General features: G+C 40.8%; 1 protein-coding gene across 2 annotated transcripts in view; it reads right to left on the bottom strand.

Annotated features, from left to right (window-relative positions):
* The window catches only part of FOCAD (focadhesin), a 92,795-nt gene extending 79,990 nt beyond the window's left edge, over positions 1–12,805 (bottom strand). For both annotated transcript variants that reach the window (XM_041399094.1, XM_041399095.1), the window contains exons 1-5: positions 12,745–12,805; positions 8,813–8,915; positions 8,270–8,361; positions 5,311–5,385; positions 3,487–3,641 (exon numbers count right to left, since the gene is read on the bottom strand). In XM_041399094.1, coding sequence (XP_041255028.1) covers positions 3,487–3,641; positions 5,311–5,385; positions 8,270–8,326 — 287 coding nt within the window. In that variant the 5' untranslated portion in view covers positions 8,327–8,361; positions 8,813–8,915; positions 12,745–12,805. The remainder of the gene's footprint in view (positions 1–3,486; positions 3,642–5,310; positions 5,386–8,269; positions 8,362–8,812; positions 8,916–12,744) is intronic.
* Between the last annotated feature and the right edge of the window lie 1,732 nt (positions 12,806–14,537).

The following is a 14,537-nucleotide window of genomic DNA, read 5'->3' as shown; positions in this document are numbered from 1 at the left end:
TCCCATCTACTACAGGCATGGATGCTCAGTAATAAAAACATTCTGAAAAAATGCTACACAGAAATCCTTCTGACAGTGTCTTTAAGATTACAATAATTATTTGTTTCACAGGTTTTTCAGTAGATTGACTATTTATCCTTGTTCATTATTCACTACAGGCAGTGTTTTCCCACCATCATCTAAACAGAATACTGAAAACCAATCCTAAAACATGGGAAAATACACATGTATGTATCTACATATGTAAACATATTTCCTATATATGCATAAACACACAAACATGTATGTGAATATGATGGTCCATGAAGTTTAAACTCTTAAGGCATCAAAGGAAACACTTAAAAGCCATTTACAGTACAGTAATATATACAATGAGAAGGTATTGTGAACCACACAAGATAACTGAGATAAACATGAGATCTTCACCTATGCCAAAACGTCTTCTCTAGTGTGAATAATTTGATAGACCTGACAAAATATAATCCAGCAGGTGCACTTAGCCCCTGCAAAATTCATTGCAACAGAAGAGACGTAAGAATACAATGTGAGTAGTCTGCCATTCAGCATTGAAAGTGCTCAGGGGCTGCAAATGCCTTTCTGTAAGCTACCACTACCGCCACTACTTTGTTTTAGCAACATTGTGTACCAAGCACTGCAAAGCCACACAGATGAAAATTTGGCAGGGAATGGGATGATGGACAGCAGACTACAATTCTAAAGCAAGGTAAAAAAAAAAACACTAGCACTGAAAAGAGTCAATCTGAAATTGTCAGTTTAATGAGCTCCTCAGGCTACAGACATTTTAAACCACAGACTTCTGTGGTTAGGCAACCTAAACGGTGCTTTGCAATCTATAGTGTATGTGGTTTCATTTGTAGCAGCTTGGGGGAGGAGGGGGTGGCAGTGGGAAAGAAGCCAAAAATACATAAAAGGTTACTACATAATTTGCCAGCACTTAGTATAGCAATCAGTCATGTGCTGGTTTCACACATGAAGAAGAATTTTAAGAAGTTTTAAATAGTGTAGAAGTGGGGCAGATTGTAGTTCCTTCAATATGTAATCTGAATTTGCTTTTAAGGCTAACTTAATTCTAAATATCCCATTTTACACTTTTTATTTTCTGCAGTACAAAGCTGTATTAATATTTCATAACCTTATAAACTGTTGATACTGAAACAAACCCTCAGCTGAAGAGCAAATTCAAATTTGTTAGTCTGCAAGACACAGCTGATGCCTTTTCCCTGGTCCTGGAATTATAAACTGGACATGATTAAGGCACAAAAAGGTTTTTATCTTGGTATTTAATAACTATCCTTAGGTGCAACAATTCATCACGATGGAATACACTGAAATGTACATCACGTACACTATTTCACAGACCTTGCACATTAGCATATTTGACAAAGATTCACCAATGAGGAGCTGAAATTAATGGCATGACATCTCCCTATGCTAAGTATTCCCTCCCAGATGGGCTTGAGCCTAGTTTACAAAATATATTCTAGAAAGGGCCTTGGTTTTTCAAGATAACATGAGACTTTCCAGCCCCCAGCTGTGAGGCCTTTAGCATGTTTGGTTTTCTGGCCTAGCAGAATACCAGGACTTAAGCTAAGACATGATAACAAAGAATTTCAACTATGTATGCTAAGAATACTGAGAATACATAAAAGGTATATAAAAAGAAAATGCAAAAAATCATGATGGCATCATAGCTAATAAAACTTTTCCTCCACCTTATGCCACAGGACTCAGCTTCTCACAGTCTTATCACAGGTACTTTCACTTATTTGTTATACATACGTAGAATCCTCCCTTAACCCCAAAAATGCCCCAAAACTTCATCACTTGGAGGACAGTGGTTTGCAGAGATTACCCATACTATAAAAATGTATTTACAAAACCTCTTCTAGGAAACTGTAGTTATTTATAGCAAACCCAGCACAGAATCAGCATCACCACAGCAAGGCCCTAGCTGTAAAGAAGCAAGTCACAAGGTTAGAAAAAGTTCACATTTGGCTCAGACTGAATATGAGAAACCTTAGTGTAAAACTCATTATGTGAAGCTGAGAAGTGATGAAGAACATGTTTTAAATAGCATGGCTCTTGCAGACTCTGTGCTGAGTCTACCAGCATAACACATCTCATACATAGCTCTAAATAGCTGGTTTGGTTAAAAATAACTCTACTAGTCTCTAGCAAGAGAATTACATAACTTGGCGCAGAAATCCACTTAGCAGTCAAAAGCAAACTTAATAAGGTTGGTAAATTTCTCCCCAATCTTTTCAAGGTTGGAAATCTCTCCCCAATCCCCATTTGATTTCCCATTTCTAAATGTTATGTACAGTGCCTCTTTCCCTCCTCACAAATGCATTTTCTCAATATGTTGGACAGCCAGCGTAGGTCAAAAGACCATTACAAAATTTAAGCATTCTATTTCCAGAATTGTGTAGGAGGAAGTAACTTCAAAGTAAAGTGATTTACTCCTCAGCCGACAAGGAAACAAACTGCAGCATTCCTAATCCCAACACACATTCTTATGGTGAATTTATTTGAGCAATCAGTTTTTTGACAAACTGATGAAGTTATTTCCTTCTGTGCTGGTTTTGGCTGGGATAGGGTTAATTCCCTTCACAGGGGCTAGTATGGGGCTGTGTTTTAGATTTGTGCTGAACACAGGTTGATTATATAGAGATGTTTTTGTCATTGCTGAGCAGGGCTTACACACAGCCTTTTCTGCTTTTCATGCTGCCACACAGGGGAGGAAGTTTGGGGTGCTTGGCAGGATGGGAGAAGACAGAGCCAAGATGGGTGACCCCAACTGACCAAAGTGACATTCCAGACCATATGACATCATGCTCAGTATATAAAATTAAGGGAAAGAAGAAGGGGGTGTTTGGAACAATGGCATTTTTTTCCCAAGTCACCATTACATGTGATGGGACCCTGCTCTCTTGGAGATGGCTGAACACCTGCTTGCCTGTGTGCACAGCTTTCACTCTTTCTCTTAAACTTTCCTTATTTCAACACACATGTTTTCCAGCTTTTACCCTCTTCCTAATCCTACTGGTGGGGAAGTGAGTGAGCAACTGTGTAAGGCTTGGCTGCTGCCTAGGTTAAACCACAACATACACCCTCATAATGGAAGTTGCTGTCATTTGCTTTCCCCTTTCTATGGAAGGGACAACAAAACTAAGCATTTCATTGACTTGTGAGTTTTCACAGCTCAAAGTTCAGAGCACTAGCCTGAACTACTAACAATTTCAGCTTACATCCATAGAGTACTCTAAGAGTTTTAATGTTAGACCCACGCTGTCACACAGCAAAGGTGGAAGTAACATCCTTCAGCAGAGTGACAGGGCAGTAGCAGTCCTTGATGCCATGGTGTGTCTGAGGATACTGACACAGAACTTCTCTTCTTCCTCTGTAGTTGTAGGGGAAAAGCCATGACTGATAACCAGCTGACAAAATTAGGCAACCAAACACTACCTTGCTGAGGGAATTCGGTTGAGAGCTCCATGAAGAACATAGTCAAGCTCAGCATGTTTCTCCACTACAAGTGCCACCAAGCCCTCACAGCAGGCTGTTCGCAAAGCAACATTCTCACTGCAGCACTTCTCCCAAAGCAGGTTCAGAGCAGGAGTCTGAAAGCAAAAGCATGGGACACAAGTAATGAGAAGGATCATACTGATTTATCTTTGCTCATCTCAAACACACTTTTAAATAAAAAACAGCTCAATCACTTCTCCTGAAGCCTTAGAGAGCACAAGAGGTAGCTGGGGTACAGATTTTATTCCTGAGAAAGTCAGAACAAAAATGAAAGTCAGGAAAAGAGGGGACAGGTCCCATTTGCTTGTCCTCTGCTAGGCCCATGGGAGGGCAACACTTACTGTCTCTGACAAAAAAGTAATGCTGACAAATTTTTCAGCTGTGCCTATGCAGGTAGAATCATGGAGTGGATTGTGTTGGAAGTGACCTTAAAGACCATCCAGTTCCAAGTCTGGGATATGGAAAGGGATGCCATGCACTGTCAGGTTGCCCAGGTCCCCATCCAACCTGACCTTGAACACATCCAGGGATAGGGCACCAACAGGCAGGTTAAAAAATAAGGATGCAACTGGAGGCAACTCACAAACTGCCATGACAAGCTGTGTCTACACCAAGGTGTAGCACACACAGCTGAAGACAGGAGTACAAAGGGCTATCCAAAGTTAAGTCACCCGTACTAAACACAAAGTTCTATTTGCTAGTAAGCATGAAGATTTGGAGTAACCAACAAAACTGCTGCTGGTTTCCATGGTAAATTAGTATTCACAGATTAGTTTGCTGACTTTGAGACTTTCAACTGGAGAACAAGGAAGGTTTTAAAACAACCAACACTGCAAAACGCTCTTGAGTATAAAGGGAGTCAGCAATGTCTAAACAGCACAATCTTCTGCTTCCTAGCATATTAGAATGTGTTGCTGTATTTCAGTTTAATACATTATATAAGCAGCATTAAAGGGAAAATATCACCTTGTAGCTCAAAACCAGAACATAATTTGGGAACTTGATCATGATCAGAATGTGAAAGAGTTGTCAGATAAACTACACACCTCCAATACTCCCTCACATCAAAATTTAGCACTTTCCAGGTCTGGGTATGTTAGGGTGAAGTCCCCATACTGTGGAATAAAAATCCACAGATCAATTTCTGTTCATTTCTAGACATGTCAGCTTTTGAGGAGAAAAACCAGAGGAACAAACTAACACCTTTCCCATTTGCTGTGACACTTACAATTACCAGTATTTCATATACCTCTCTGTTAACGAGACATGCACTTAAGTGAGCTTGACTAATTTAAAATGCAAATGCTAAGTATGCCTTTATATCCTGCTCCCTCCTGAAGAAAACACAAGGTCTAGTTACATCATATGAAATACAACACCAATGCAGGCATGTAAAATGCTATACTTGAAATTTTTATAGTAATGTATACAAATTTCCAACTCAAGAGACAAGGTCTCAGTCTATGTACTTCACTCTCAGTAACATAACTAAATTAAACTCTCTTAAACTGGACATAGCTGGATATAGGTATTCTGCAGGATTAAGTCTTCTGCCATTAAGTCTTGTAATGGAAGTAAAACTGCTCTTCTAATGCCAGAGTTTAACTGTTTCTGTATGCCCAAATACATATTGATAACTACCTTATTTAACTTCTAGAATTGTATTAAAATTAGACAGTGGAAAATGGGAAAACTTAGAAAAACCACATAGAATAATCACATAGGGATGGAAGAGGAGACAAAAGTGAAAAAAATGCCACAGACCTGATCAGAAGCCTGTCTGATCTTCTTTGAAGAAACTTTTTCTTTCAGCACTGCAGCAATCAGATGGCCAACTGCCTAAAGAGAAAAAGAAACAAAAGCCACACAAAGATGCATTAAAAAAAATAAAATGAAAACAGATAAAAAGCACATGCATGATTTTTAAATTCTCCATTAAGAAGTCTTTACAATGCTGTTGTATATGATAATTTTAATATGATTGAAATACCAACCTTATGGATATTGAAGCTGAAATATGCTTTAGGGTCAAAAAATTCCATAATGTTAATATACTAACTTTTACTGTTATGCTGAGGCACAAAAGAAACAAGCTTCCACAGAGCTCCACTTAAGTCCAAAGGCCTCTTCTTACAGGTACATAGGTATTTTGGAATTGCAGACATTTTGATGCAACAACTTCAATAAACTTTATACCTTATGCCCCCATTGCTGCACAGATCTCCATGTCCTTAAAAGAGCTTAAAAGCAGAACACTGCATATCTAAGCAATTGCCCAAATTTCTGCACCACAAGTTTTGCCTTAAGCACTTTGCATATCCCTTTATCACAGCTCCTGCCAGAAATTTTTCATTTAGCTTAAACAGGGCATTTGACATTAGCATTATCCCTTAAGCTATTCCATGGCAGAAATCATTAGCAAGTTTTACATAGTCAAGGTCTTCAAAATAAAAAGCTTCAGTTCCTCAAAACAGCACAGGTTCACTCTTTTGAGGTAAACATTAAGTTCCTCATTCTATTTCAGTAGAAGTCTGATATCCTCAAACCGTATTTCAAAATCTAAATGTGAACTGAAATACACCCAAAGGTGTCAGGTTGTTTGAACCTAGGCTTTTGTTTTCTGACTCATCTGTAATATCTTACTCTGTCTTGTTTAATAATTATTGATACTGTTATACAGAAAACCCATTTTTGTGAAAGACACAAAGACATGTTTTCATAGTAACAGCACAAAAGTGTTTCAGACTATCAATGCGCCCAGAACAGCCACTGCATCTACTCTTCTCTGCTAATGACAGATCATTACTTTTGGAAAAACTAAACTAGACCAGCAATGAATAAAACTAAAAATTAGCATTTCATTTTTGTTAGTATATAAAAAGACAGGAACAGACTATTGTCAGTATTTTAAGATTCCTTCTACTTTCAAGATTTATTTCCACTTCAGTCATGCACCAGTTGCTAACCTGTCATAACAAACCAAAATAAGAGCTTACATTTCTTGCAAAGACAGCACCCAAAGCACTCCTAGATTACAAGGACTATGCTTTTCACAAGTAAGGAAATATACTCAAACACATTTGACTTAAAAAGACAGATTATTTGGAAATCTTACTCTTGAGGAAACAGAAGGAGAAAATGGGACCAAGTCAGAGATTTATCTCTGGTTACAACTAACCCATCACAAGAGCAACAGTGTGCTCTCCAGGCAGATCAGATCTCTTTCAGTGCATTTACAAGGGAAGCCTACATCTTTTTCCTGCTTAAAAGAACCTTCAGAAGTTAATTCACACCTACATCCTTAAGACACTTCTGTTACACAGGAAAAGGGGCTTACCAATAGAAACTTGGTTCTTGCAGTGACCTAGATATACAGAAACATCAAAATGTAGATTTGCTCCCTGCACTTCTAGAACTTGAATAAGCAGTAAAACTGCACAACCTACAAACCTGTGCTCAAGTTCCTCACTTTTCTAATCATATGTAGACTACACACTCTGCACAGCAGATATCCTCGTTGGTCCCAGAAAGAGGAGACATCTCTCATGAAGTTGAATCCTGACCTGATTATAGTTTGAAGTTTGCAGAATGCTTTCCAGGGTCAGAATACAAGTGGAAACTATCCAAACAGCCAAAGAACAGGACAAAAATCAACCAAAGAACATTAGTAGACCTTAATGATGTGCAGCTGTAATAATGAGCCAAGATATTTAAGCAACACAACAGTGTACTACAGGGACATTCTGCACTAAAGAAAAATTAACTGCGTCAAAAATGCCGAGTCCTACTCATCAAGGCTAATGGTATAACCTCATCTGCAGTGCAACTCTTGGCTCGACCTTAGATGAACTCCAGCTTTCAGGAACATGGCTTTCTCTCCCAAATGCCAAGTTGATGGTAGGTAGACTTGGATCTCTTTCAAACCTAATTACTGTTAAACCAAGGTGAACTGACTGAAATGAAGAGGCAAGAGAGGCACCAGGTTGCACAGACTGCATTCTGATCAACTTATTTCACCAAACAAATGGGTACATATTTAATCCCAAATACAAAACAAGATGAAGAAGAAAACAGGGAAATTAGCAATGAACTTACAGCCAAAGAGCTACATTTTTAATACTGAAATGAGAAATTACCAAAGTAAATAACATGTATGTTACCAAAGAACCAGAGACTATTACTACTAACACTCTTTCCTGTCCATTAAACATACTATGATAAAATTTTTTTGTACATTATAATTTCAGATGAAAACAACAAGGAGCAAATGCATGGATCAGAAAATAAAGGGGGCTGAGCTGAGCTGCATATATTAATCCCTTGATGACAGACAAGACTGCAGTAGTTCATCAGCTCTCACCACCAAGGAACAAACAAAGCAGTTCTATTAAATATTACAAAGTATTTCAGCCCCACACACAGCATCTGGTAATTTCTGGCTTCTTGAGATCACAAGGTCACCAAAAACCACTTGGCCACACTCCAACCTTCCAGTCATGGAAAGTTTCTGATTTTCCTGAAGAGACTTTATAGTGATGAGCAGTTATGTCCCGTGTTTCGATTACACAGAGAGGGCAATTAGGATTTGATTGTGATTTAAGAATACTCTATTTCTCTGGTTTTCTGACTTTGAAAAAAAACCAGATAGGCAGATAAGCAGCAGCTGTTAGAGCAAACATTTCCACAGACAACTTGGTTTGTTTTCATGCTTTAAAAAAATTACCTGTGACTGAACAACTGCATTAGGAAATTCAAATCGCTTCTTGATGTCATCCAACATCTTGGTTCTGTCATATGACACTATCAAATTTCACCCTGCAAGAGAGATTCAAAAAATATACTTAGGACTAGGAAGGACAGCATGCTATTTTTTACACCCTCCCCATCCCCCTGTCCCGATTTATCCTGTATTTAACAACACATGCAAGCATTACAGCATTTTCTTCCCCCTCTGAAGTCTACCATATCACTTTGTCTTTTGGGTTTGAACCCAAGAAATGGTGAACACTCATTGGTCCTGCATAAAGAATGGGTTACAGACATTTCTTAAAGCTGCAACACATATATCATTCCATATGGCACAGCATATGTGTACTCTGAGAGCATGTATTCTTGAGAGCATTTTAAGTATATTTCACTGAATTGAAAATGAGAGAGCTCAAAAGGAATGTTCACAGTCTCACAAATATGATTTAAAATGCAAAATTATCCACAAACTTTCCATAATTTCATGCAAAACCAGAAGTAAAACAAACAAAAGACTAACCTGTGAGACTGCAAATGGTAATTGTAGTTAGGGGCTGGAACACTTGAAGTGAAAACCTTCTCTGTAAGTTGGAATGTGCAGGTACTCACAAGCACATATGAACCTACATTAAAGAGAAATCAGAAGTCAGTTTATTGCACACCAATGAAACTGATGGCCACTGCAAATAGTCAAATATTTTTCTATATGAATTTATAGTAAACTCATCTCCAGTCCCTTGGAATGGCTTCCTCAAAAAAACAAAAAAGGTAATACTTGTTGAAAACCTAAGCGTAATCCTTTGCAATAAGCACTGAGGAAATATATACATGCAAAATACTCAAATTTCAAGACATGCTATCAGTGTGATACATTCAGAATCTTGCCACTGACTTTAAAAAAAAGATGGAATTAAAGCCTGGATACAAGCAATACAGCACGTGCCACAAAAAATACCATTTGTGGCAGGAAAACTCAAAATTAATGGCTACATTAATAGATCAGTGAACACAAATTCCTCACACTTAAGCGGTGAGGTATTCCCATATACTTGTGGATGACATGTCTGAAAATGTATGAGGAAAAAAAAACAACACTGATGCTGGTATGGTATGTATAGTTTTAGAATAGATGTTATGGCATTTTGAGATAATAGGTGTCCATATAATAAATGAACACACATTAAACTAGAGCTGATAGCTTGCTTTAAAAAAATTTAAATATTGCTACAGCAAACAATTCCAGATGTACTTAGATCTGTTGAGTATGGCTAATAACTCCAGTGGATCTAGATGTATCAGCCTATCTGTATATATAAACCCAAGCCCTCTCATTTCTACCCAAGAAGCAGCAAAATGAGATAAGGCTCCTTCCTGGACAGTTTTGACATGAACACACTGGAATTATATTGTATCTCTAATCAGGTAACTTTTTTTTACCCACATTTAAAAGGAAAAACTACTACAGAGAATCATTACAAGCAAAAAACTTACTTTCAATGTAAGCACAAATCAGCTCTTCAACTAGAAGTCTGTTGCCCTTGCATCAGACACAAATCCTAAATTTCTATCAATCTAAACTAAACATGCACAGGACAGGTACAATGCAACAGCTATATCAGCGCAATTAAATGAAATACTACCTAAACAGTTCCTCAGTCTTCAGCATTCACCCTTAGCAAAGGTAATTGTGTATCCATACGGAATTTCCATAAAGTTTACAGGATACATGAATAATCAAGGCTGGCAGAGACCTAAAGATGCTTTTTGTTCAACCTCCCATTCAAAGGAAGTTCAGACATGTAGTCAGACCAGGTTGCTCAAGGCTTTGCTTCAGTTTGGCTTTGAAAACCTCTCAATAACAGGGAAGGCACCACTTTACTGAGCTGTCCTGATCAACAAAAGCTTTCTCTCCATCACTAACCTTTAGCTCTTTTTTCCAAGAACTCCAGTGAAGCGCCTGGCTATGCCTTCTTTCATCCCCTCCCATTGGTGCCAGGGCTGCTATTGGCTACCACTATTCAGCTGTCCCTTTTCCCAGCTGAACAGTCCTAGAAACCATAGCCTCTCTTCACAGGGAAAGGGCCCCAGCTCCATTATCTCCGTGATCTCTGCTGAATTCAGTCACTATCTCTCCCTACACAAGGATCCAGAACTGGACATGTCAATATGAGATCTAAGGCGTGTTAAGCATAGGCGGACAAATCTCACCCAATCAGAGCTCTGCCACACATCCTAGGGCAATGCCTGCCAGGGCCTACGGCTGCCCCATGGAACTGCTCCCCAGCCCATCTGTAAGTGGTGGGCCAAGACAGGGCATTTGTCATTGCTGAAATTCCTGAGATTTCCATCACCTGTTCTTCTAGTTCATGCAGAGGGCAGCCTTGCCAGCAGAAACACATCCTACCTTTGGTACAGGAACAGGGTGGGAGACAGTGTTGAAAGCCTTGCTCAAGAAGTGGTGAATGACACCTACTCCTCCACTCCACTGCAAATCCAATTATTATTTATTAAAGGCAATCATGTGGGTCAGGCGTAATTTCTCCTTGTGTACTATTCCTAGTAAAACCCATTGAATCAGACAGTTTTAGAACAAATATTTCCAGAGTTCATCTAGTCCAATCCTCTCATCAAAACTGCTCTAAATCTTCCTCTCTACCAAATCCAGTGGAGTCCTGAAAACCCAGAAGGATGGAAGTGGTGGAGCCACCACCCCTGGAAGTGTTCGAGAAATGACTGGATGTGGGACTTTGGGCTATTGTTTAGCTGAAATTGTGGTTTTCAGTTAAATGCTGGACTTGATCTTGAACATCTTTTCCAACCTCCACAATTCTGTAACTGTGGGTCCCTTCCACCTCAGGACATTCTATGATACATCATTAACCACACACATAAAAAACTATCCACTCCAAAACCATCCACACAGACACGCAAGATAAAGAAAGAAAAAACAAGGTATTGGAAAGGGACCTCGGCTTGCTTACCCAACTTAGTCAATGTAAGTGATAAGCATCTGTGTAGCCTTAAGCTTGACTTACTGCAAGCTAGCCAAAAAGTTGTTCTGTCACTGCCCCTCATCTGGAAAAGGGGTGAAAATAGGATTAAGGGCTTATGACATGACAGGAAGATCACTCAGCAATTACTGTTATAGGGAAAACTGACTCAAGCCAACGAAATTTATTTTTACCAATGAAAACTGAATAGAATAGTAGGAAATAGAAAAATATTTCGGAACACATTCCCCTTTCCTTCCTTCTGGGGTCAACTTCACTCACTACCAACTTCTCTACTTCTTCCCCATAAATGGAGTAGGGGATCAGGAAATGAGGTCGCAGTCACACTTTTCCCAGCTGCAGCATGGGATCCCAACCACAGTCTGCTGTTCTTCATTAACTGCTCCAGCATGGGTCCTTCTATGGGGTACAGCTGTTCAGGAACAGACTGCTCAATTGTGGATCCTAAGTCTTGCCAGAAAACCTATTTCAGCACGGGTTCCTGTCTCCATGGTCCCACTGGTCCTTTCAGAAGCCTGTTCCAGCATGGTCTCCTCTCCATGGAGTCACAGCCTCCTTTGGGCATCCAACCAGTCTAGCATGGGGTTCTCCACTGGCTGCAGGTGAACACCTGCTTCACCATGGACTTCCATGGGCTGCAACACACACGGGCTACTTTACCATGGTCTTCACTATGGGCTGCAGAGCAATCTCTGCTCCAGCATCTGGAGCGTCTCCTCTCCTGCCTTCTGCACCTTGCTGTCTGCAGAACTGTTTCTCTCATGTTCTCACTTCTCTCCTTGGGCTGCTGTTGTGTGGCAGTTTTTCACCTTCTTAAACTTGTTATCCCCGAGGTGCTGCCACCATCACTGATGGGCATGGCCCCGGCCAGTGGCCAGGTCCATTTGGAGCCAGCTGGCATTGGCTCTGTCAGACATGAGGAAAGGTTTTGGCAGCCTCCCCCAGAGGCCACCCCTGTAACCTTTCTGCTATGACATCCTTGCCATGCAAATCTAATAAAGCATCCTAACACTAAGAGGGACAAGCATTGCTAATTCAAGTGAACCACAGAGAGGCTGTCACTGCATTACACTTTTGGATCTGGTCCAGTTCTCCAGAAGAACCTCTGTCAAGGTAAATTAAGCCACGTAACAGAAAAAGAGCGCAGGGAGCACCGAGACCACATTTCTCGCATGTGGTGTCAGAGCCTTTGGCTCCTTTTTAAAGGCTCTCGATTCAAACTGGTGTTCCTACCAGGCCAGGAGTGAGAACACCTGCACACACTCTTACGGCTTGCGTGCGACATAGGCAAACGTCTCAGAGCGACCAGCTTTAAACAAAAACGCAAAACAACCAACACCCCCTCACACAGGGCAGCAGCGGCAGCTGCCTTTACTTCGCTGCCGTCCTGACGCCGCGGATCGCTCCCGCCGCCCGCCCCGCGCTCGCCGGGGCCCCTCACCTCGGCCGGGCCGGGCTGGGCCGGGCTCGCTGCGCCTCCCGCACGGCCGCGCCGCCGCCCGTCAACCGGCCTCGCGCAGCGCGCATGCGCAGCGCCTGGCGCAGGCGCAGCGGCGGCGGGGTGTGAGGGGCTGCGGTGCGCGGTGGCGCGGGGAAGGAGTAGGACGCGGTGCTGATACACAGCTGTTTATCGGCTTCAAAATTACTGCAGGGTGACTGTCGTCAGCCTCCTAAATGCTTTGGCAGGCAGTCATCAGCAAGTTGCAGGCACATCGGGATGACCCTGGACGTGAAGAATAAATGATGTTCTGGTTGCTGCAGGTTGCCGCGTAATCATAGAATCACTTTGGTTGGAAAACACCTCTAAGAATATCGAGGGTGCAGCTCTGTCAAAGACAAAAGAAGAGTTTAAACCCAGTTCTGATGTATTTTGGTAACTGCGGTGCTACTAACTGGTAACCACACATCTGTATATATATTCTGTATTCTCAGTTAAGGTTGTTAGTTTAATACAAAACAGCACTTCTGTTCCCTAACATCAAAGCAACACACACCTTCTGCGAGGCATGTATAAAAATGCCTCTCAGTGAAAATATCTTTGAAAAAAATCAGAAATATTTTAAAAGGAATTTGTTTTAAAATGGTTGGGTTGTTCTCTAAGGTTAGATTATTCTCTCTCAAGGTTATCTTCTCTGAGTTGGTTTGAACTGAAAGTAGTGGAATGCTGACAAATAAGAAACAAAAGGAAATGTAGATAAGTCTGTCTAGTATTTCTTCAGTTTTTTAATTTAAAAAGATCAGGAATACACTGTTTTCAGTTTCACCAGCTAAAGCTGTAGGCAGTTTGTGGTATCCAAAGAGCCCTTCCACTGCCTGCATTGAATTGGTGGAAACACATGCACTCCCACTTCCAAGAGGCACTAAAAGCCCAGAAGTGACTCACTGTATTCTCTTGAGCTGCCTACAAGTGTACAATACAAAGGGAAAATCAGTCAGATCCCAGAGAACGTGTGGACTGCTTGCTTTACCCATGACTTCTCTGCAGCAACTGTTTTCAAGCAGTACATACAAGTATTTGTGACATGGCTTTTGCTCAGTACATTCTGGCCAAGATGGGCTCCCATGTCTGCCTGATGCTGAAGTATCATGAGAAAAAAGGACCTGTAGGAGCTTTCACAAGGATGTATTTCAGTCCATCTCTAGGTGACCATAGGTGGTGACATGAATCCAAAGGGAGTGTTCAGCCTTCTCTTCCCATTCCATGCTTTCTGCTTCATCTAAGAACATCTCGCTATTGACAGGTTGGTTTGTTGACATTTTGTGATTAGTAGTCAGCTATGAGGGGCCATCACCCCACCCATGCAGAGCTTCCATGGACTTTGATGCAAATCCAGTGTGAGGGCAGAACTGAGAAAAAAGTCCCTGATTTGTATCCTCACAGGGTATTGAGAGGAGATGAATAAGAGTGGAAATTGCTTAACTCTTGCCAGGGAGAACTCTTTAACTCACAAGATTAGGCTTGAAATGCCACACTGAAGTTTATCCTGTAGGAGTTCATAGATAAAAACTCCCTTTGTATTAGTGCAAGCAATGCCTCTGGCATTTCTGACTGCCTGTACAGAACTTTTCATTTTAGAATTGCCAGGTTGCAAAGCTTGCTTGACAGGTGAAATTTATCTCAGTGGCATCTCATCCAGGGATACTTCTCCATGTTGTGCCCTAGACATGGGAGCCTTAGTTCCGAGTACAATTCCAAGTCTGCTACTGCCCAAATGAGGATTTGCCAAAATGGCT

Source organism: Onychostruthus taczanowskii, unplaced genomic scaffold (assembly GCF_017590055.1).
Source record: "Onychostruthus taczanowskii isolate IOZ18803 unplaced genomic scaffold, ASM1759005v1 scaffold154, whole genome shotgun sequence".
Classification (NCBI taxonomy): Eukaryota; Metazoa; Chordata; class Aves; order Passeriformes; family Passeridae; genus Onychostruthus; species Onychostruthus taczanowskii.
This window is presented reverse-complemented; position numbering and strand designations above follow the sequence as displayed.